Source organism: Leptonychotes weddellii, chromosome 9 (assembly GCF_054177405.1).
Source record: "Leptonychotes weddellii isolate Sample4059 chromosome 9, ASM5417740v2, whole genome shotgun sequence".
Lineage (NCBI taxonomy): Eukaryota > Metazoa > Chordata > Mammalia > Carnivora > Phocidae > Leptonychotes > Leptonychotes weddellii.
In genome coordinates this window covers 86,921,829-86,946,238 of record NC_138377.1, presented here as the reverse complement: position 1 = coordinate 86,946,238, position 24,410 = coordinate 86,921,829, and the positions used below count along the sequence as shown (strand labels likewise).

The 24,410-nt window shown below is 43.2% G+C and overlaps 1 protein-coding gene across 4 annotated transcripts in view; it reads right to left on the bottom strand.

The window, feature by feature from the left end:
- CGNL1 (cingulin like 1) overlaps window positions 1-24,410 on the bottom strand; it is a 157,051-nt gene that overhangs the window by 74,574 nt on the left and 58,067 nt on the right. For all 4 annotated transcript variants that reach the window (XM_081831147.1, XM_081831148.1, XM_081831149.1 and 1 more), the window contains 7 exons: window positions 21,870-23,462; window positions 21,009-21,103; window positions 19,138-19,243; window positions 16,010-16,111; window positions 15,324-15,472; window positions 13,816-13,951; window positions 4,851-5,063 (listed from right to left, as the gene is read on the bottom strand). In XM_081831147.1, coding sequence (XP_081687273.1) covers window positions 4,851-5,063; window positions 13,816-13,951; window positions 15,324-15,472; window positions 16,010-16,111; window positions 19,138-19,243; window positions 21,009-21,103; window positions 21,870-23,447 — 2,379 coding nt within the window. In that variant the 5' untranslated portion in view covers window positions 23,448-23,462. The remainder of the gene's footprint in view (window positions 1-4,850; window positions 5,064-13,815; window positions 13,952-15,323; window positions 15,473-16,009; window positions 16,112-19,137; window positions 19,244-21,008; window positions 21,104-21,869; window positions 23,463-24,410) is intronic.

Here is a 24,410-nt window from a genome sequence, read left to right as displayed (position 1 = left end):
CCCTAAGCTGTCCCAGTCCACCAGGAGTGGTCCCCACCCTCGTGGAGTGGCTCACCATCCCACCCAACAGGGCTGCCCTGCCTCTCACCAACCGCTTCCCCTAGGGGACCCACCTGGAACTTTCCCACCCCCAGCAAGGCCTCAGCACCCGAGGGAAGATCTGCGGCTTAGCTGTCTCTTCTTTCTCCCTCACCTCAATCATGGCACCCCCGTGGGGTCTCTCCTGCCAGTCCTGCCTCTCCTGGCCACCATCCCCCAAACCCGCAGCTCCATCTTCCTCACTCCTTACTTCTAACCACTTTTCCACCTGCTAACTTCCCCTACCTGCCGGTCACTGATAGGAAAGCACGTCCCAGGTCCCTACAACAAACACCAAGTAAGTGTTCCCTCAGCAATTAAAAACCACTCCTGTGTCATGTCATTATGACACTCAATGAGTCCTCACATCCTCTCCGCCTCACCTTTTCTATCTTAAGTCTTTCTGTGTTCTTAAAAAAATAAAAAAACACATGTTATGAAAAATTTTAAACATTAGCAAAAGTAGAGCACATAGTATAATTAACTCGTTCTTATCCATCACGCAGCTTTAATACTTATCAACACATGGCTAATCTTGTTTCATCCACACCCCCACGCACTTTCTCCCCCAAGTGGATTATTTTAAAGCAAATTCCAGATAGCCTACCATTTCACCTAAAAATTCTTCAGTAAGTTTCTTTAAAAGATAAAGGACTCTTAAAAATAATGACACTATTGTCACCCCTAAAGCTTTTGCTTACTTTATTTCTTAATATCCTTAAATATAGAAACAGTATTTAAATGTTCCCAATGATTTCAAGTGCGTGTGTGTGTGTATTTACAGTTGGTTTGTCTGAACTGGGATCCAAACATGGTCCACGTGTTGGATCTGGGACTCTGCCTCTCAAAAGTCTCTTTTAATCTGTAACCATCTTAACTTGTATTGTTCCACAAGGCTCCAGCCCAGACCCACATTGCATTTTCCCACCTACAAGGTGCTGGACTCAGTACCGGGTGCTCATGTACTTGGCCTCCATGCTCAAACACCACTCACATTCCCCTACACACTGCCCTCCTGAGCACAAGCCACCTCCTACAGCACTTTATGTCTGGGACATTTACTTTTTCCTACTCTGTAGTCAGCTTGAGTGTTACTTCTCTCCCCTGCTTCAATCTTCTGGAAGGTACATTTATCTGATTTATCTTCATAACCTTCATAATACCTTGCACTTGGCAACGGTTCAGTAAGTAAATCTGTAAATGCTATTATTTACAAATGATACAAATGGAGAAGTGAAGGATGGCAAGAGTCTCTCACATATCTTCATCCTCCCTCCACTTACCCCTCACCCACTCATGTAAGAAATATCTGTGGCTTAACTGCTGTATGTTGGGGCCGTACAACAGCCTCATGGCCCCGAAGTCTATCACACAATACAAAAATAAAAGTCGCTCCTTTAACATCCTCAAAATGTTCTTAACATAACTTGACAGTTTTCACCTAATGTTCTAGTAATTTAAAACTTTTAGTGCTCCGTATTGAATGGAGCACTGGGTATTATACGCAAACAATGAATCATGGGACACACAAAAAAAAACTTTTAGTGCTCAAGCTCAGGCCAGGATGAAATATTTGTTATTGGACAACGATAAGATAACACTTTAGGAGTTTTTGGCCCCGGGGCAGTGGCGAAAATTAGAAAATCTGATGCCAGACAGTTGGGCTGCCTCCTAAGACTTACCAAGGAAATAAATTTTTTACTGCAACACAGTTCCTCAAGGAAATGTCAGTTTTTAGTCACAGTGATGGGGGAGTCCTTCCCCTGGGGCTAGAAAAGGCTGAAGGCTAGTGCACACACACATTTAAGAGACACACTACCAAATTTAAAAAGTTATATTTAATTCACTCTCCTCCAAGTAGTTAATAGAATAATCTTAAAATTCTATTCTACAATATCCACATGTAAATCATTTAACAAAAAGGCAGCATCTGTCCGCTAGACTGACATAATTTTTTCCATTAGATAAGATTCTGTCACATTTGTTTGGGAACCACCTTCAGAAGCAAAAGCTAACAGGTGCAAAGACACAATCATGATGCTCTTTAAAAAACTGCAGGGAAACATAAAAGCAAGGTACAGAAATTCAGAGTCATAGCAGGGTTTCTTAAAAGACCTCCCACATCACCATCAGAGAAAATCCAACAGGAACCACGCCACAGGGACTGAAAACCTAGTTAAGAGGGGAATTTGTCCTCCACTTACTTTCATTCATCAGACATTACATAGACATAACTGCGTGCCAGACACTGTGTTAAACTCAAGAGAAAAAGATCACATGCTGTCAATGTGCAGATGGGTTGAGTTTGGTCTCTATCATTCTTTTCTTGCTAATTTAAAAGCCAGGAGATCTCACATCAACATCCAGATATCTGGCTTCTTAAAAAAAAAAAAAAATTTGAGAGATTGCAACATGAGCCCAGGATTCCTTCACTGACAACTTTCAACTGCAGCAGAGAAGCAACTGACCCTACAGCAAAGGGCACACTTTCTAGTTTGCCACAGTCTCCACCGTGCCCTACTGTCACCCCAACAACACACCCAGAGGTCCACTCATTGATGTCCCTGTCTGGGCCCTGAGGTACTTGGGTTTGTCACTCCCACTCTAGGGAAAAAAAAAAAGGGGGGGGGGATAAAAATGGCCCCTGTGCTTAAGAAGCTCAGAGTCTAATGAAGTTGGTAGACATGATGAATTATAACATGGTATGATACAAACTACAGTAGAGGAATAACCAGGGAGCAACAGAAACCCTATGGAAGGATCCACCGAGGGAAGTGGAGGTACCCAGTCATCATCACAGGGGAGACGACATTTGAGGAGGGTCTTGAGGGATGAAAAGAGGGTGGTCAGGCAGAAAAGTGGAAGGAAGTCAGTCCACATGTGCCCAGAGGTGAAAGGACTAAAAGAATATGGAGTTTTCCGGAGACAGGGTTAGGCAGAGGAAGGGCCTACCATGCTAACAATTTTGAACTTACATCTGGAGCAGTGGGGAGCCAAGAGAGCATTTAAGCAGAGGCTGACATGATCAGATTTGTCCTTTCAGGGAAAGATGCTGATAGCACTGTAGAATATGACCTGGGGCAAAGAAGCTTGCTGGCATGCACCCCTTTGGATGCTAAGGTGAGCCCCTTTGTGTTAGTTTCTGGGTGCTCAGAAACCCTATGTTCTCTGCCCATGATAGATATCTTGGCGAACTCACCTGTTATTTCTTTCACAGACCGGTACAGGTCAAGGAAGTTATCTCTCTTGAACTGGCATAATGAAAATGCTGTAAATGAACATATAATACTGACCTTTGAAAGGGTCAAAATCCAACAGACTAAGTCTCTACAGATTATCTCAATTCCACTCACCTACCACGTTTCCCTTCCCCACTCACAGTGTTTGTGAGTGGACGTAGAAGCTTCTGACAAAATATCTTGCATCCCAAGTGTGGCACAAGCTTAACTGTCCTTACATTTAAATCACTATAAACATGCCCCAAGACACCATCCTCAAATACCCTTCAATGAATCAATCACGTTAACTCAAGCTCTGACGCAAGGTCTGAAGGTGAAGAACACGTGGTGGGTTCAAAGGAGAATCATCTTTCTCACTAGCCTCCTGACACGTCCCCCATGAAACAACAGCACAGAAAGGTCTGGAGCACCGCACAGAAAGAAAATAAGATGGAAAAAACAGACACGTCCTCTCAAAGCAACGAAAATGAAATCGGTTTCCATTTTCTCCCTCAAATGAAACCAAGTCTCAAAAACAAAACAAAAAAAACACTAAGGCAAATCAATGAGAAGAGCTTTAAAAACTGTCTCAGTTATAACAAACCCCAAACAGACTATTTCCCAGACTTTTTATTGTTATAACAAACAAAACCATCTTTCACTTCTTGTCATTTGCAATTACCATGCCATAATTGAAAATCAGTGAATCACTATGCAGCTTAGGGGAGACAGGGGGCCTACTCGCTCTGAGCTGTCTCTGTAATCATCCCAGAATAAAACAACAATATCAAGAGTTCTTTCCTCATCATCTTTAACCTGTGCATTGCAGAGACGCGAAAAACTTTATGCTCTGTAATTCCTCTCGTTCCCTAAAGATGGCATGATATTGCAGAGCATTTTCCCCTTCAAAACACTGCTTTTCTCTTCTCCAATGGCCAAGATGAGGCCTGCACCAAAAGACCTCAACATAATTTTTCAATCTATTTATAGGGGCCAAGAATTCAATTAAGAGAAAAATTATCTGGCAAGGGTTTGGACAATTCAGCCAATTAACCCTCGTGGAACTCTCCTGAGAAAAGAAACTGAACTGTTCAACAGAAGGCGTCACGAGTCAAAAGGAACAGGCTAAGGCAGGGGCAGGGGTGAAGGATTCCAGAAATCTGGGTCTGGTCGGCCACCCTGCCCCGTTAGCAAAGCCACAAGATGCCCTCGGCCACCGACCTTTAGGCATACCTGGAGGGGCCCAGCTCTCTGCTCTGCAAGAGGCTCACTCATGGGCCTCCAAATCTCACCTTGAACGAAAGCATGCCTGTGTCTTTAACAATGTTTAAATTTACTGACTCAAAAGGGTCCACAGCGGCACTGCCAACCTCATTATCTGTGAACAAGCTCTACTTCCATGATCTGATGAAACTGAGCTTCACTCTGTAATGAAAAACGACTAGCACGGGTGTGGGCGAGGTGGTCTCACCCCCTCGTCTGTCCCCAAGCCAGACTCTCGCGCCCCAGGCCCACGGGCCCTAGGGTCTGGTCAGACCTGGCGCGGTGACTCACCTTGGTTGCTTCTTCTACACTCTCCCTCAGGGCCTGCAGCTCGGCGTCGTACTGCTCCTTCAGCTTGTCCATCTCCAGGTCATGGCTGGAGACCTCTTCCTTCAGGGCTCCCTTCAGGGCGGTGAGTTCACGCTCCCGCTTCCTCAAGAGGTCTTCCTGCTCTTCTTTGGTGATGAGCAGATCTTGAAGATCCTGTTTTGCCTGTAAGAGTTCCTAGAGAGAGGAATCAAGAAAGGGGAGGTGAGGATTAATCACCTCCGCTGAGCAGCCCGGTTGGGGCCAATGGCCATACTCCCAAGCTGTCCTCCGACTCTCTCCTCCCCACACTCCCCACCAGTTTAGACCATCTCCCCGTCTTTCTTTTCATTCCTTGGACACCGTCATTCCCCTTGATTTGTCTGTCTCAGCTTTTCTGAGTTTGATTTAATTTGAGGAAGAAAAAAGGGAAACTGATTTCATTTTCATTGCTTTGACGGGGCATGTCTGCCTTTTCCACCTCCTTTCCTTCCTGTGCAATGAAAGGTCTGTCGCTCTTGCAATGAACGGGCTTTTGCGTGCTGTTGCTTCACTGGGGGACATGCCGACGGAATGGCCTCACTGACGTCACACCACCCCTGGGACCCCGGGGGGTGCGTGGGCAAACCCGTAACCCAGGGTCCCAGGCCTGGTTGACTTCTCCTCGGGTCCCGCTCGCCCCTCTGAGCAGGCGCAACACTCCCATCTTCTCGTTAACTGCCAAGCGTTCCTGACGAAAGGCATAAAACCGGGGCAGCAAGTTCCACTACAAATCGCATTCCCTAAACCCAAGTGTGTCCTGCCAAAAGCTCAGCATTCCTTTTACTTCGCCATCTTTGTCCCAGACCCACTGAGCTCTCGTCAAGCCCCGACGCCCTCACTTCATGCTGGCGGGACTCGGCCATGGCTGCCTCAGCTTCCTGTCCACCCCGGCTCTCCTCCGCATGCCCGGCCTTCTCCCACCCGCAGCCGCCTCACACACATCCAGCTGCCCCTCGCCAGACTGCTCCAAGCCTTTCCTCCATCAGTGATCTTTCTTCTGTCATTTTGTTGTCTTCCGTTTCCTTGGAGCTATGTCCTTTTCCTCAGGCCATAAGAATCCACTGGGTCAAAGGCAACAAAATAAAACAAAACAAAAACAAGCTTCTCCACGAAACTTCCTGAAAGTATAATTTCTGTTGGCTGTGCTTCTTAACCACCTATTCACTCCTTAATCTCTTGCTATATAGCTTTGGATCCTATTGCACTAAGACTGTCCCCTCCAAGGTCATAGTGACCTCTTAATTACCACATCCAGGCTTCTTCCCAGTCCTCAATTTTTCCCCGACCCTTCTTTGATCCTCCCCACCCATCTCCTTCAAATTCTCTTTGGCCTTGCAGTTCAAAGACGGTACATGCCTGTTTTCTTCCCTCAGGCTGCTTTTTCTAGACAGTCTTTTCTGGCTTTTCTCTCCCTCTTCCCAAAAGCTAAGATGATCCCCAAGAATGCAACTTTGCATTCTTTATTCTTTTTTGGCAAGCTCATCTATTTTTTCCCGCCATCCTATTAATTCTAAGCAAGTAACTCCCAAACCTTTACCTCCAACTCCTATCTGAGTTCAGACCGGCACTTCCAGTGACCTGCCAGACACATCCATCTGGATGTCCCACAGGCACCTCAGATTCAGTAGGTTTATATTTTTTGGTGAATTCATCATGTTCCTTCCTTTCCTCCTCCTCCTCCTCCTCTAAAAGTTCTGTAACATCTTAGATCCTTTCCCTCACCTCCCTGGTTTAGGCTCTCCTGCCACCCAACTGCTCCCTGCATCCAGTCGCTCACCTGGGGCCCCTATGACATTATCCACATGCATCCTCTGTCTCAAGTGCCCCTCTTCCCTCTCAGTCCCGCCTCTCTCTCTGCCTCTCAGAAAATCTCTGAAGACGCAGATACAGCAGGACCTTCTCCAAGAAGTCTTCTTTGAATCCCCCTCCTGATACCCACCTCACTTTAGCTATACATCTCAGAGCATGTAATTCTTTTACCTGCAGTCCATTAGACTATGTTCTTTTCTCCCCTGCCAGACTGTCAGCCCCTCAAAAGAAGGATACCGATGTGATCATATTTTTGGTGCATGGACCAATGTTATTGGGAGTGTGTCTGTTCTGAATATAAATGAATTAACATGTGCAGTACAGCGGAAGTCTGCAGATAACAGAATTCTAAACTAGTCTCTCTTTTTCACTGGTGCCTTCTGAGTAAATACACATGCTGTGCTCTTGGAGCTCCCGGGAAATCAGAGGAATGCCTGCCACCGGGGGAGCCGAGGCCTCAGAGCTGAGAAACTACTTTCCATTCAAGAAGTATGTCACTCATGAGGGGATGAAAATATAACTGGCAATGGAATCTCCTTCCTTTTCTCTAGGACCTGCACATCCGTTGAACCAGGGGAATCTCTGCAGTCCCAGGATAGGGCTGCACTGCAGACACCGAGACTTCGCACCTTCCAGAATCTCACTAGCAGGCACTGGTAAGTTCAGATGAAACGCCAAGAGATTCATCCAGGTAACTACAGCAATTCGGGGTCTTCCGAAGCACCAAGCGCAGAACACATGAGCGAATCTTAGGAAAATAGGGCCGATCCTGAGATTCGTCAAAAGGGGGACATCCTGGTGCCGAGGCTGCCAGTCCCTCCTTCGGGAGGACCAGAGCCGCACCCATCACTGTTGCTACCGGCTGTCCCTGCAGGTCTTCCTGGGCCTTCTGCCAGCCTGTTTGTGGGAGTCCCTGTGATTCCAACCCCCGTTTCCTGCTCTCACTCTCACACATTTGTTTCTCAGTTGTTGTGATGATAAGGCAGTTTCTCTTCCCACACTTATCTTTTCCAGGATGTATCTGTGCTTTGTGTCGCCTTTTGTGTAGTGCCTCCAATGCATGTCAAGAACCTAGGTTTTCATGGTCCCTTTGACACCGACATGGTGTTGTGTGTGGCTGCCGCCTAGGCGGCCCGTGTTGTTCAGATCCCATCAGATTACACCGCGCCGTATCGCTCAGCAGCACTTGGAGGTGGTCCAGGCTCGGAGAGACCAAAAGGCAGGAGAGATTTCAGAAACTTGACTTCATCACCTCATCAGCCTTACTGCCAATCATCTCAAGCCAAAGAAAGGAGAGGAAATATATAAATTTCAAAACGTAAGTAAATATCCATTGGAGATGAGCATGCCTCTCTGGAGACACCACTCAGAGAAAACAGAGGGAGGCCTTGGCCAATCGGAATCAGCACTTTCAAAACCTCTATGCAGGGCGCCTGGGTGGCTCAGTTGGTTGAGCGACTGCCTTTGGCTCAGGTCATGGTCCTGGAGTCCCGGGATCGAGTCCCGCATCGGGCTCCCTGCTCGGCAGGGAGTCTGCTTCTCCCTCTGACCCTCCTCCCTCTCATGCTCTCTGTCTCTCATTTTCTCTCTCGCAAATAAATAAAATCTTAAAAAAAAAAATTAAAAACAACAACAACAAAACCTCTATGCATCCAGGCTAGCTGCAGACACAGAAGCCTCCAGGAGATAAAAATCTAGTGAGTACGTCTGTGGGCTAGGGGGAGGGGCTACAAATTTCACTGTGCTTGGTACGCAGTATGTAAAAAGAACTGTGCTAAGCATCTCCAAAAATCCTAGGAGATGAATATTCAAGGAGATTAATAGTATTCTCATTCCTAAATGAAAAAAACAAAAAAAACTGGCGCTCTGAGACACTAACGTGCCTAGGATCACACAGCTTATAGGTGGAAGACTGGGACACAGACTGAATACCGCTGCCCCTTCTCTTTATCACCCAGCCTCTGTAGGCCTGACAACAAGCCTACACACTCAAGAGGAGCTTAGGGGCAAACAATTACACCATGCTCAGTCTCTTCGATGCAAACGCAACAGAACACTGTGTTTGGCTGGAAGTGCTTATAAGAAGGGTGTCCACCTCCTTAAAGAAAAGAGACAAGCCCAGAACCTGAAAGGAAAGAAGGAAAGCTGAAAGAAAAAGAAAGCACGCTCTGGAACCTGGCTGTTCTTAGCAGCAGCAAGTGGCTGTCCTGACAGCAGGTGCACTGAGACCCACACACCAGAATATCCAGGCCAGCAACTCACTGGCCCATAGAAAGCCCCATTTCACACACCACCTATTCACAGGTATTCCATGCCAAACTGAGAAAAATGCTGATCTCTTCTGTGTACATATTTCCCAGAAGTTATAGGGTCTCTATCTGCAGCCCATACTCACTAAAAGGACACATAAAAGGTTTTATGTCAAAACTGTAGCTGATAGGGAATTATGTAATTTTTTCCCCCAGAAGAATGGCCTAGAAAGCATATCACAGCTGATGAAAAACCTTATTTTTTAGTTATTTTTTAATTAAAATTTGTAAAATGTGCAGTCATATCCTACCAGTATTTTACTATTAGAGACCTCGTTTCTGAGCACAGTTTATCCTCAGATCAATACAATTTCAATACCAGAATATTTTAAGTACTTGCATCTTGGCAAATGCCAGGGATAAACCGTTACCAGTCTCTGTCTGCTGCAGTGAGGCCCATCCATCAGCACTGCAGGCTCCCATCAAAGACAATGGTTGGTAATTAGAAACTCCACTGTCATGGCACTTAGAGCAAGGTCTCATGTTCACCCATTACCCCCAGAATGGAGAGGAATGCATTTACCAACAAAGAAGTGATTGAAAACTTATTTTGTAATCATTTTTGTAACTTGAGTTTAAAAAAAAAAGTTCAGAACCATCAACTGTTTAACAGAATAACAAAGTCATCTTATTTTTGGTCAATTATATGGTTTATCCTAAGAGAATGGTATTTTTTACTCTTTCTTTCTTTTTCACTCTCCCTCTCTTCCTTCTTTTTTTTTTTTAACTTTATTCTCTCTCACTGTTACTTTACTGATTTTGTGTTGGTGTCCAATGTTACTTAACAAAATGTAAAAAATTAAAAGAGATTTCATGAAAAATCTTGTGCATTTGGCAAGCCTCCCAAAATAAAAAGCCTTCAAACTTTTTTCAAACACTCAAAAGCAGGAGTGCTTAATATTCATTGTGTTTAAGAGCCTGTTCTAAGCCAAATGCCATGGAAAACTTGGCCATAACTATAATCTGTTATCAGATTCCCCCAGGCCACTTTTTATTAAGATATGAAGAATAAATTGAATGTGACAAGGAGATAGGGTCTATTTTATTAGTGCTATAGAAACCATAGGTCATGTTTTAACTATTGCTGACAAGTCAAAGGAACCTGATTGAAACAGTGAGGATGAACCTCCAGAGAAACCCAATCTGACACAGAGAAACTGTGCCCTAACTCATCTTGCAGAAAGACAGAATAGATGATATTCCTCCTGTTACAGGAAAGAGGCAAATAATCAGAAAGCCAGCAATATCGGCTATTTTAAGAACAGATGTGCTCTGTTGCCTTTTCTGTCTCTCATTACCAGCCTGAAAACACATCACCAAAACTGAGGCTCATATCCTTATCCTAGTTACCACTATAAATAAGTCAGACTATTTAATTAATTAAATTTTATTCAGTAATATATGCTCGGTGCATTGTGCTTAAAAAGGCAAAGAAGCATGCGGCTCAATTCAGAATTATTCCCTTTTCTTAAATGGTGACAGTTCTAAAATAATTTAAATACTGAAATTTATTTATTCATTTGCTCTGTTGCTTGGCACTGTGTGAGGCATGAAATGGGGGAAGAAGCAAAGCCGACATGTTCTTGAACTAACTGGCTAGTAGAAGAAATGGACAGATATAAAATAGAGCAAGCTCAAATGTGCTAAAATGAACCTAAAAGGAAACAGGATTTCAGGTGAAAGGACAATTAACAATTAGAGGTTTCTGTTAGTGAGAAAATCCAGCAACTTAAAAGACTTCCCAACAGCAAAGATAACACCTTCCCTTTTTAGAATCAATAAAGTGTCCACACAAGTATCATAGGATATGGCAAAGTCTTCTATTTAAATTTGTTTGTGAAGCTACATTTTTATTGAAAGTCATAAACTGTTCAGTGACATCATTTCTGGGAACTTATCCTTAGGAAATTTTTCTAAAGAAGTAAAAGGATACATGTGAAAAACATTCAACACATTTTTATGTAATTGAAAAAAGAGAGAAACAATAGAGGATGATGAAATTTATTATGGTTTATCTCCCTAAAAAATGAAATATGAAGACTATAAATTATAATAAGGAAAAGTGTTTCTGAAAAATGAACTTTTTAAAAGATTTATTTATTTATTTGAGAGAGTGAGAGCACTCATGTGCAAGGAAGGGGCAGAGGGAGAGGGAGAGAGAATCCTAAGGAGACTCAGCAATGAGTGCGGAGCCCGAAGCAGGGCTCGATCTCATGACCCCAAGATCACGACCTGAGCCAAAACCAAGAGTCAGATGCTCAACCGACTATACCACCCAGATGCCCCTTGACTAATGAATTTTTAAAGGCAGGTATCAAAGCTGTAGGGACACTATAATTGTCCCTAAATTACAGAAGGGTAGATGAAAGTTGTCAATGGATAGGGAGGCAGTGAAGAAATAAATGTAGATATAAAAATAGAAAATGTAGAAATAAAAATAGTCATTAAGATGTTAGGAAAATATTTCTACCACCCCTCCATTTTAAAATTCCATTTTATAATTTAAAAAAATTTTAATTTTTTTTTTTTTTTTGAGAGAGAGAAAGAGAGCACGTGAGCAGGGGAGGAGGGGCAGAGAGAGAGGGAGAATCCAAGCAGGCTCCATGCTCAGCACAGAGCCCGATGCAGAGCTCCATCTCACAACCCTGAGATCATGATCTGAGCTGAAATCAAGAGTTGGACTTCACCGACTGAGCCACCCAGGCACCCCCATTTTATGATGTTTTAATATTTCAGCAACAAATACACCATTTTCAAAACCCCATTCTAATGCCCCTTGTCTTTGTAACTCAGCCCCAAGAAGAAGGCGGAACCATGAGAAGCAATATAACACCATGAATGTGCTGGTTTTTAAGATAAAGGTCACTGGATAAAAAGAGGTGCTATGGAACAGGCCCAAGGCTTTCTCAGGAGAAAAGATCTAAGTGGAGACAGAGAGAGAGATGCTCATGTGGGAGAAGAGAAACAATTCCCCTCTGCCCATATGGTAAATGAATTTGTGAGAACACCTATAACTGGGTAGCCACCAGCGCTCTGCTCTCTGCCACCACCAAGTCACAGGGAAGAGACTCTAAGTTCTAAAGAGCAAGACCTAAAATCCCTCCAGGGAATTAGTCCAAAATGAAACAAGGAAGGGAGTGAGAAAACACTTGACCGCTGAGACTTGGAGGCAGCCAGAAACTTGAACTCCAAGACCAGAACAAAGACCCAGGCCCTTAGGGGGAAAGCTGTAGAAAATGAGAAGTAAATGCTGACAAAGTACCTTTATTGTTTTATTTTTTTATGGTTTCTTCTTCTTTTTTTTTTCGCATTGTTCTAAATTGTGTATCATTTATTTGTTGGCTGTTCCTACAAACCGAAGCTTATAAGGAAATAAGCTTCAAAACTATGCCAAAAATACAGGGTATGATAATTATAGCCAATATCAAAACACCTAAATGGACACAGAGATACAAATTCTATTTCTGATCTTCAATTATACCCATCTCTGACCAAAAAAAAAAATGTGGACGTTCACAACCTATGTATGTATCTACCACCTTAACAGGATTGCAGTCTAATTCAGGGAAGAGATAATGACTGTCTTTAGGAAACCACACAATAATTAACAAATGCTAAGCAGAGGAAAGAGTCACCTTCATTCACTGATTCATGGATTGATAAGAACTAAATAATCAATAGGGAATATACTGATATGGGCAGAAGCCAGACGGACAGCCTGTGTACATAGCAAAAGTGTTCATTCATTCATTCACTCATTCATTTATTCATAATGAATCCATCCAACCATCTCCACAAATATTTGCCAAGTGCTATATGTCCCAGGCACTGGAACAGCTAATGAGGATAAAACACTAAGCCAACCATCACCAGCCCTGCCTCCTGGAGCTTACACTCTTGTGGGGGCCTTAAAAAAAAAACTGTGGTAAATGCTGTATGGGCATGAGCATCTTTAAAATGCTTTCCCATTACTAGCATTACTTACAAAGTGTCTTTGCCTAAAGTTTAACCTGAATCTATTAGTGTTTAGATCTAACTTCACATTTACTGGAAATGCAGGATATAATGGAACAAGTTAACGGACACCGTCAGGAAATAATCAGACAAATCCAGAATGTGGGCCATTGGTCTGGTCTCTTTGGAAAATCAATGGAATGGAAGAAAGAGAACAGGGAATAGGAAATTGGCAGAGAAAGAGAACAATGAAGGCAATATGGGATTCTTGACTGGACCCTGGGTTGGGGGTGGAGGAAACAACTATAAAATATACTTGAGGGACAACTAGCAAATTCTGAATAAGGACCAGGTATTACTGTTATATTATAGGAATTATTCATTGTTTTAGGTATAATAATAGTATTGTGGTTATAACAAAATTCCCTAATTTTTTAAAGATGCGTGCCAAAGAATTTAGGGGTGAAGTGTGGTATTATCTGTAATTTATTTTGAAATGGTTCAGCAAAGATGAATAGATGGACAGATGAAAAAAATAACAGGATAAAAGAATGAACATGAAGAAATGGGGTATGACAAAATGTTGACAACCATTGGATTTGGATTGGGGCTCTATGGGAGTTAATGAATTACTTTTTTCTACTTTTCTGTATGGTTGAAATTTTTCCTAAGACAAAGTTTAAAAACTATTACAGATGATGCTTTTATGGAATCTAGCCATAGGCATAGTGGAACATGGCTTGTAGTATCCAGACCCCGCCGCCCCTACCCACCCCACCCCCTCCAGGAAGTTGGGGTCTCTCTTGACACCTGATCCCACGCCCTCCCCCCCTTACCTCAATCAGAGCTCCCTTTTCCCTGTCCTCAGCTCGTTTGGCGCTGTCCAATTCATCATGCATTTCTGAGAGCTGGTCCTGGAGATCCCTGATCTCGGTCTGGTGCTGCTCCCGTTCCATCTTTACCTGGAACAGTCTAGCAGGGGAAGAAGCCCATCAGAGAGACTGTGCTAAGCCTTGCATTGTTTCATCCAGTTTGATTTCAAACCTTCAGAGGGTCAAGCAGAGTCCTCTGAAGCCCCAAGGAGCCTTCCATTCTCCGTTCTATACTGAACAAGGAATCACAAACCAGAAAAGGCACTGGCAGGAACTCATGTCTACAGTCTAATTTGTCCAACAAGAAGGCAAGTGAGAATTCAAACCAATGTAATGGGGAAGGTTATGCAGTGACAGTTTCTCCCCAAAAGGAGACTGTAGGGTACTAGAATTTAGATGATAAGAAAGAAATTGACCCAAAAAAGCAGAACCTCTTTGATAATGCTTTCACTAAAGCCACCCTACTCCCTACCCCCCACCCCGCCCCCAGGCCCAGAAGAGTCAGCAAATTATGGCCTACTTGGCCAATCTGGCCCACGGCCAATTTTTGTAAATAAAGTTTTATCGGAATAGAGCCATGCTCATTCATTTATGTATTACACGTGGTCATTTGCACAATACAATGGCAGAACAAAAGGGGTCCAACAAAGACCATATGGCCCATAAACCATAAAATATTTACTACCTGATAGAAAAAGTTTGCCAACCTCTGCTCTAAATCAAACTCACAACTATTTTACCTTTTGATTTTGTAAAGTCTTTATTACACCCTAAATTTTGTTTTTTTCTCACCAATTTTTCTACCTAGGAATGTTTTTAAAGCAAAAACTACATCATCAAAATTGCAAAGGCAATCAAATGATTTTATTATATTTTTCTTGAATTTCCTTCTGGATTTCACTCCTGCTTAGACCTTCACTTAAGACCTCCACCACAGCCGCAGAGCTTCATAGCACTGCACGTTTGCAGACTTTGGCTTCAGATCCCTTTTTCACAGATTTTAATATGATGCAATAGCAGGGCCATCTTGGCTTTGACCTTCCCTCTCTGCAGACTCAACAGAGGCATAAGCACTGGTCAGCAGCATTCAGGATAAAATTCACAAACTGGGAGATTACAGAAGTCATAGGACATGTGCTTTTTGGAGGCTGGGTCCAGGCTTCTTGAAATCTCTGTCTATAGATATCACCATTCAGTATTCCCTGCTTCTCGCTTATCAGCTCCAGGAGCCAGTCTCAGAGCTAAAACTTTACAAGGCATCCTTTAAGGTATTCAACGAAATTTGAAATTATTAACCTTTCTGCTTACCAGTCTTGCATGTGTCATCAGCTTCGCAATTTTACAAGGTAAGAGGGAGAAAAGGAAGGGTCAGCAGCCCCTCTAAATATTTGGAAGGCTGGGTAGTATTAAACAGACAAAAAGATTCTGGCTACATTGGATGCAGGAACCAAGGCTCTTGGCCCAGAACTCACTCCTCCAGGTTCTTCCGGAGCTCCCCTTCGCTCTCTTCCAGGCGCTGCTGCAGCACGGAATTCTCTTCCATTTTACTGTCGTGCCGGCCCTGGAGCTCTTCCAAGCTTGCTCTCATTCTCTCTCTCTCTTCTTTCATGTTCTGCTGATTCTAAGATGAATACATGTGATTTTCAAGTACCTCCACTGAACGTTAATGCAATCCCACAGAAGACTACCTCAAAACTCTGATGGACTCCATGTCTTTGCACTCATTTATTAAACAACTTAATCAACCTATATGACTAGGCCTGGGAGTTTGCAACTAGAAACATTAAATACTGAATGAGTTGTAATACTTCTAAGAGAAATACAAAGACAGCTAAACCTCAGTCTGCTACTTCTATTACTCAGTTTGGATATTTAATATGCATTTAGTTTCCTACTGGCCTGCCTGAATCCAACAGTGTTTTACTCTGTCAAAGCAAACTGTGTCTATGGGCTTCGATTACTTTAAAAAAATTAAAAATTAAAAAAAATTCTTTGGATAGCAGGAGCCAAATATACAGGAATTTACTCAGTGATGAGAGGAATATTTCTTTTGGGGGGGAAAAAAACGCTTTCGCTTCACTTGAGCACCCAGATTTGCTTAAGATATTCTTTGCAAGACAGAAATTTAAAAAATAACATAAAAGGAAAAATCAGATACCTTGACTTCTAGTTGAAGCTTTCTCTGAAGTTCAGCCACTTCTGTGGTCAACTTGTTTTTCTGTTCCAACAGGTCTCTGACTTCAGGCGAAGAATTAGAAGCCTGTAATTAATTGCAGAGATAACCTAATGTACATGTTCGAGATGCTTTATTTTCTTTCTCCCAAAATGTAATGCGAGCAGTAACATCAAAATCTTAAGACTCAATTCAAATGTAAACCCCTCTAGAGAAAGGGGCAAAAGGAAACCTTCTGGGGGTGATCAGAGTGCTCTGTATCTTGATCAGGGTGGTGTGTGCATGGACACACACCTATATTAAAAACTCAATGAACTAGACAGTTGTGCGATCTACTGTATATAAGTCATACCCCAATAAAACAATGTAAAAAGATAAAAAATAAGTATTTGTTGAAGATCCCTCTATTGCCTAAAGTTATAACCAAAGCCCATGTTTCTGTGTTCCCAAGGCCCTTCGTACAATCTATTACAGAACTTCCATTGCACTGGGAATCATTATTCTAGAACCTGAGATTTTCTTGCTCTCTGCATATGCCTGTATACAAGTAGTAAATAAATGTATGTTGGCTGAATTGGCTTTCTTCTTTTAGATGCTACATTTCCATAATGAAGGGAGATATAACAAAGAGGGGTCTGATTAGAGAGTCTATTAGAAAACAGACTCTGATCTGAGTATGAATATTAACGATCTCATTTTTTTTCTTCCATGGATATAACAGGATGATGCTCTTGAAAGGATTTGGCTAAAATCCTACAGCAAAGTGGTTAGGACACCACAAAAGGGGAGGAAAAGGGATAAAAACAGGAATCAAAGCTAGAAAAAGCCGTCTTGGCTCTCACGCGCCTGAATCCAGGTGTGAGTTGTGTGTGATGAACTTGGAATGAGGTACTTCCTCACCTACTCCTGTGAAGTTAACCGAACCCAACCATCAACAAAAACACAGGATTTCCTATTTTCTTAGGCAAAATGAGAACAATCCATTATGGAAATCTAAATCCAACCCAATGAGGGAAATTGTACATTGTTCTCGCCCAAACGAAAACTCTACCTACTCTGCTGTTTCCAGTATGGTCTTTCCTTCTCTCACAGGAAATCACTCAACTGACACCAAAAAGATAAAACTCCAAAGCCTCTGGCCACAGATAATCAGATTCAAAAAATAACAGGGAAAGAACAAGAGTAGAAAAGTCTGGGCAATTAAGCAGTCATGGTGAATGAATGAACGGAATGAAATTCTACAGGGCGCCTGGGTGGCTCAGTCGGTTAAGCGACTGCCTTCGGCTCAGGTCATGATCCTGGAGTCCCGGGATCGAGTCCCGCATCGGGCTCCCTGCTCGGCAGGGAGTCTGCTTCTCCCTCTGACCCTCCTCCCTCTCGTGGTCTCTGTCTCTCATTCTCTCTCACAAATAAATAAATAAAATCTTTAAAAAAAAAAAAAAAAGAAATTCTACAAATACCACACTATTCATTCCTGTTCAAAGCCCATCGGTGATGGCTCATCACCGTTAGCCAAAAATGGAAACTTCTGTGATTTCCAAGGTCCCTTCTATCTGGCACTTCCTCTCCACACCCTGGCTCTCTGCTCCAGCTACACTAAATCACCTCCAGTCCCCTAAACATAGCGAACACGTACCTCTTTGTATTTGTTCATGCTAGTCCCTCTACCTAGAACATCCTGCCTTCCCTTTTTCTCCCAGAGACTTCTTTACTTTTTTAAGACACTGTTAGTGTCCCAGATTCCAGAGGGCTTAACCTAACTTCCCTAGTTTGGTCTGGATACCCACAGTCTGTGACCCACAATGACAATCTTAACATCAAGGCCAAAGGATGTGTTCACCCTAAAAATATGCAGGTGAGTGAAAAGCAAGAGTCACAGTGGTAATTTGGATTTAAGAATTTTAGCACAAAACCCCTACACCAATTTTAAGAACTATGTAGAGCCCCCGAAGCCTGCCTATAAGCAAGGTGTATAATTTAAAGATTCCCCCATCGGAATAGTTCGTGTGTGTGTGTGTGTGTGTGTGTGTGTGTGAGATCATTCTACTGGATGCCATAGCAGCAGTCATGGGTTAGCTGAGCGCTGAACAGTAGAGAAAAGAGGGAGCTGATGCCTAAGAACATCCTGTATACCTATGTTTCCAAAGTGACAAAGAAGCTATAGGCAAACTTCCTGTGAACGGTCTCTGGTATACTCTTTCCTTTGCACGCAGAATTCCCCGGGAGAGAAAGAGAAGACACACAAGCAAGAAGTGCGTCCCAATTCAAGGCGGTGCAGGATTGAGGAACAAGCTTTTAGTCGTCCCTCTCAAATGTTGCTTCCTGTCAGGACACAAGGTGTGTCTGGCATGTAGATGTTCACCAAACATGGGATGACTCCTTTAACAACCAAAAAAATCTCCACATCCCAACTGTAATTCAGCACAATAAATGAAACAGGCAGTTTTTTTAAAAAGAATTTGGCCCCACTCCACTTCTTCTTTTCTCTTCCACCCATGCCGGTTGGCTTCACCAGTCTCTATTCCTTATTCTCCTGTTCTTATCCTCTTATTTCTTATTCTCTGAAGTTCTAGAGCTTCCTTCGATACCTTGGATATGTTAGGGTTCTCCGACCATGATTCCATTCCGTTCTTCCTATTTTTATTTTCTCTCTCTCTCTCTTTTTTTTTAGATTTTATTTATCTGAGAGAGAGAACACGAGGGGAGAGAGGGTCAGAGGCAGAAGCAGACTCCCTGCTGAGCAGGGAGCCCAATGCAGGACTCGATCCTGGGACTCCAGGACCAAGACCTGAGCCGAAGGCAGTCGCTTAATCAACTGAGCCACCCAGGCGCCCTTATTTTCTCTTTCTAAAGTTCACCCCCTTTTTGTTTCATCATGTTATATGTTATATATTTTTTAAATAAAATCTCTTTAAAAACCTTGCTGAAAAAAAGGCAGGTGCACAATAATATTTACAACATGATCTTCCATCTTAGGTCCTGCTCCCTACTCAGGTAACTTTCTACTTACTGCAATAACCAAATGTATAGGAATGTACTGGCTGAAGAAAGAGCAATTTGTTTGCCACATTCCAAGTTAAATGCCCTCTGCAGAATACAGAACTCCAATTTACTTGATTATTTCCTTGTGTGCTCCCTGCTGCTCGAGACTTTAAAGTCTGGATTTTCTCAAAGACCAGGTTGACTTTCCGTTTAGTTGCGTCATCATTATCGGTGCTTCTGGAAAAGAGGCAGCAGAAAAAACAGTGAGGGGTACAACCATGGGTCTCAAGATACTTTAGGTGCCACAACATACAAACAACAGAGCCGTTTAAGAAGATAAACTGCAAGAGGTATGAATTAATTAAGGCTGCAGGCAAAGCCAGTGTGAGAAGAACAAGATGGATGGTGTACTTCTCTTCAAATAAACTGTTCTATGTTAACACTAAATTTGGAATGAGGGGTCCCATCTCCAAGCATGTGAAAGAGATGTACCAACATTCTAAGCCTGGAGAAAACATACAGTGAAAATTCAGTAATTTGTTGTTTGACTCAACTGACTTATATTCATACCTTTCTTCTGTGTGTCTCTCTCACACAAAACCACATGCACACACTTTACTTGTAAATCTTACACTAAGAATGATCTACAGTGACTTTAACTGGTTTTTAGCCTGTGTTTAAAAAAATAAATCGCCCAAGAGGAGACTGTCAATACCCCAGCTCTTTGTCTACACTTTCACAGGTAATGATCAGATAGAGTTTGTTGTGTGTTTGTTTTTTAAAGATCTCATTTATTTACAAGCAAGCGAGAGAGAGTGAGAGAGAGAGCACAGAGGGAAGGGAGAAGCAGACTCCCCACTGAGCAGGGAGCCCGACGCAAGGCTCGATCCCAGGACCCTAAGATCATGACCTGAGGCCAAAGGCAGACGCTTAACCGACTGAGCCACCCAGGCACCCCCAGATAGAGTTTTACTAACTTCGACCACACCTTCTATCACACATACCTGGCAGTTAGGAAAAAAATTTTAAATAAGTTTCCTCAAATAGTCACCTCCTGTTAAAGTCTATTTCACCAGTCTCTCAATACATCATGAGCAAAAAAATACAGCAACAACTAGTTCTTAGCTAGAAGAATCTGCTTGGTTACTCCCCACCCCACCCCCATGCCAAAAAGAGCCCCTCTCTTACATTCTGAACCTATTTTGTCAGCTCTTTAATTGTAAGGTACAATGCAAAAATATGAAGCGTTTTGATACCAATGAGTACTTGCCAAGTGACTTGCAGTCACGTCAGGTTGTAAAGCTTTTTTTCCTTTTTAATCCTTTCTGATGAGACAATGGAAACAGAAAGTGCAAATTCCTGACCTAATATCTAAGCAAGGACTGAAAACCAGATTACTCAAACTCAACCTCCAAGATAAGTATGTGAAAAGCAGTGCTTTTAAATGACTCATACATGCTTTAAAAATCATGGGAGCAGGGGCTCCTGGCCAATATCAACTCCAGGGAGGGGAAGAAGTGGTTTTATTTAATAAAGAGGTTTTATTTAATAAAGGCTAATAAGGGGACGATTGATTACTACTATATGCATGAAGAACTCAAGGTGGCAGACTCAAGTCAAAACTGAAGAGTAGACATTCTTCCCATCTTTGAACTTCTTTTTAAATAATAAGGAGTCATTTGAAAAATAGGGGCCCGTGGCTGGCCCAGTTGGAAGAGCATGACTCTTGATCTTGAGGTCGTGAGTTCAAGTCCCACACTGGATGCAGAGATTACTTAAAAAAAATAAATTATATATATAAATTCATTTTCCCCCTGCTCTTCATACCCACGACCCACAACTCAAATACTGTTATGCAAACTTCAGCCATTGACTCCTAAGCCTCAAAGAGTTCGCACAAGGGCAGGAAGGGAGGGGAAAACACAAGGTCTCAGAAAAGGAAATTAAGAGCCCCTCCCCCCCCAAAGGACAAGACTTTGCTCCTTTAAGGAAAATCACTAACCCCTCTTTGAGGTAATTGTAAAGTATCTGCTTGGCCGTCTCCTCATTGGTTTGTTGAGTAAGCTCTTGCTGGCCTTTCAACAGATCCGGTGTGGCCTGGAACATAAAGCCTGTTATTAGACCACAGGATGAAGTTTCCAGGAAGAAGGCAAAACCCTGATGCAGAAGCTTCCAAACACATTCCTACTTTCCAAAAACAATTCCTCAGGTAAGGATCCTCATTACAACTGGCTCCACCACTTAGTAGCTCTGTAACCTTGGGCAACTTACTTCACTTTGCCTCACCTCAATTTTCTCACCTGTAAATGGAGATTAATAGTACCTACCTTCATAGGGTTGGTGCAATCCTAGAATCTATAACAAATAGTGCCTGACACTTACCAACCTTATCATCATTTTTACCACTATCATTATTTTTTATTGGTACTACCAAAACACTAAATATACCACTTAAGTAAATTCCGTCACTCTAGGATTCACCTAAATTAAAATTAACCTAATTTCTCAGGCCAGATATTAACCCAGTCACTCAATGTCATGAGAAAAGTCAATATATCTACACAACCTAAGCACTGAACCTCTGTGTGGAAACAAATTCTGCACACCTTCAGATGTCACACACACACAGAGAAATCAAGCATATAGTGTCAGGTCACTTGACAGACAAGACCACAATGGGATTCTAGCTGTACCTGAGTTAACTTGGAAAACCACACAATTGGCAGTAAGTTGAAAACTCTGTAGGGGAAAACTGACACAAATCAAATATGCAGTTAGTGATTCAAGACAGAGGGTCTGCATTCCTGTAGCCTCCTACAGCTAGCATTCCCTGAGCATTACCTCAGGCCCACCTGAGCATTACCTGAGTACCAGAAGTAAATGTCTTCACAGAAATCTTCTTGCCACCGGAGTCAGGCGAAGTTGCTAGTGCCCGATTCTGTAACATCAGCGTCGCAGTGGCTGTTTTGATTTCCTCCTCCTTTTTATTCTGTGCTGGGAGGGAAGATGCGTGCGTGTTTGTATTCTGCCGACCACCTGTGTTTTCTGGAACTTTCCCATCCTTGCTCTGCTGGGGAGGCCTGAGGTGGGCCCCCTGCAGCTTGGCGAAGGCCCGGCCCACGCTCTGTCTCCCCCGGTGCTCCTGAGCAGGTGACCTCTGCGGGCACACCTGCGACGGGCGGAGAAGGTGTTCGCTGGACTTGCCCAGGTTCCGGCTAAATTCGTTTAGGTACTCGGCGTTCCCCTGGAGACCAAAAGGAAAGGCACTATCCACACTTCTGGACCGCTTCCTGTCTTCTGGGTTGATTCTGTTTCGCTTCCCAGACCTTCCTCTCCTCTGAAGCCCGGGTTTTTGGTCAAACTTTTCAATCAATTGATCCACACCAGGAATTGATCCTGTATCAATATCCCGCCCAGTTCCTGGCAAGAAGGGGATATACCGTCTGTTTTCATGACGATTTACATTGTCGGCATGGATGGCACATTCCTGATCATCAAGTAAAAATCTGTACAAAGAGTTGGCCGAAGTGGGAGTTGCCGATGAGGAAGAGGACCTCCGGGACCGAGCTCCATCCAGCACAGGTCCCGCTGAATCCTGTCGCCGGAAGGGAAGCACATCCGGCCTGGCTTTCTTGGTTTCGGGATGGGTGTGTGGGCTGTGGGCCATCAGGGACCTCCCACTAGGGGAAAGGGCCTCCTCCACCAGCCCCTCCTTGGCGCAGCTCTGAACATTTACGCACACTGAGGTCTGCTTCTTGGGGTCATCGATGACCACAGAGCTGCACAAACGAATGGCCGTCACGCTGGATTTGCCCACATCTTCCAAAGGAGGGCTGGTAGGTTGGGAACTACCAGGTTTGGGGAAGCAAGTCCAAGCCTTCTTATTGTTGGAACCTTCTTCTGTTAAAGTGTTTAGCCAATTACTCTCAGGAGGCTGATGATTTTGCAAGTTCAATTCATTCTTTTCAGGGTCGTAGGGCTGCAAAAGCTCTGGATGCCTCTGAAAGTTCAACATGTGGGATGGTTTCACTGGCCCTTCTTTGCATTCGAGAACCCCATTCTTGCCCTCAAAGAGAGAGGATTGTTTCAGGTTTCTTACTGGGCTGGGTTGGGCATAAGGATTTTCTGGGAGCTGCAATTCTTCTGCGCTGCTCTCCTCCAGCACAGACCCATTGCTGGAATGCAGGGGCAGGTTATTTATCATTGGAGATGGAAATGGTGGCCCATTTTCAGGAAAAGATGTGCCTGTCAGACACCGCTCCGTGTTATTCAGGACTATGTAGGGGTGGCCATCAATTCCCTGCACCCGGATACTGACACCATAGGAGCCTGCCTTAGAGTGTTGGGAATTCCTTGATTTTTTGCTATCATCACTTGCGAGTCTCAGATGGACGCCATATTCTTGCTGCACATGTTGATATTCACCGAAATACAGCTCCATGGTTCACTGTTCCCGCTACCAGGGAAAGATGGGGTAAAAAGAGGACATTAGGTTAGAATTACATCTGTTTTTTGTTTTTTGGTTTTTTTAAAGATTTTATTTATTTATTTGACAGAGAGAGACACAGCGAAAGAGGGAACACAAGCAGAGGGAGTGGGAGAGGGAGAAGCAGGCTTCCTGCAGAGCACGGAGCCCGATGCAGGGCTCGATCCCAGGACCCTGGGATCATGACCTGAGTCAAAGGCAGACGCTTAACGACTGAGCCACTCAGGCGCCCAGAGAATTACATCTGTTTAAATGAAGATGATGAGGGGAAAGTTCCAAGAAAACACAACACTTTAACCAGCAAGGACACTTCAACCAAATGCTCATCCAAACAGGCCTTTCTGGATGCCCTCCGTGACCATGGTTTTGTCAACACCGAGCTTGAACCGTGGCCTCTGGGGGACGAAAGGCATAAGAACCTGACACCTTTGGCATAACCTCCTTATTCTGTTTCTAGCTGACAGGCCATTCTGGTTGCTTTGTTTTTTTCCTTAGTTGGTCTCCTCACAACTTATGCTATTTATTTTTAACCAATAGGATGTTCCAGTTACTAGCATTTGAGAACAAGGTACTTTTCCATGAAACGATTAAGACCGAAGGCACGCTGATGTTCACCATTTTCTCTTTTCTCCTGTACTACTGATCTTCCTGTTGGAATAGCATTTTCAACCTTTTTTATTCACAATCTTGCTTTGAAATCTTTCTATTTATTTGTATATGATGTGCAGAACATTGTTTTATTTTGTTCCTGAGACTGCCAATGAGAGCAAATGATTAAAAATAATTTTTCATCATTTTTTTCTTACCAAAAAGGTTCCAGTAACACATGGATCTGAAAAATGTTACAAAAAACTAAAGAATTGGGGCCCCTTATTTTGGGATGTGTCCTAATGCCAAGAATCAGTGCCATCACCTTTC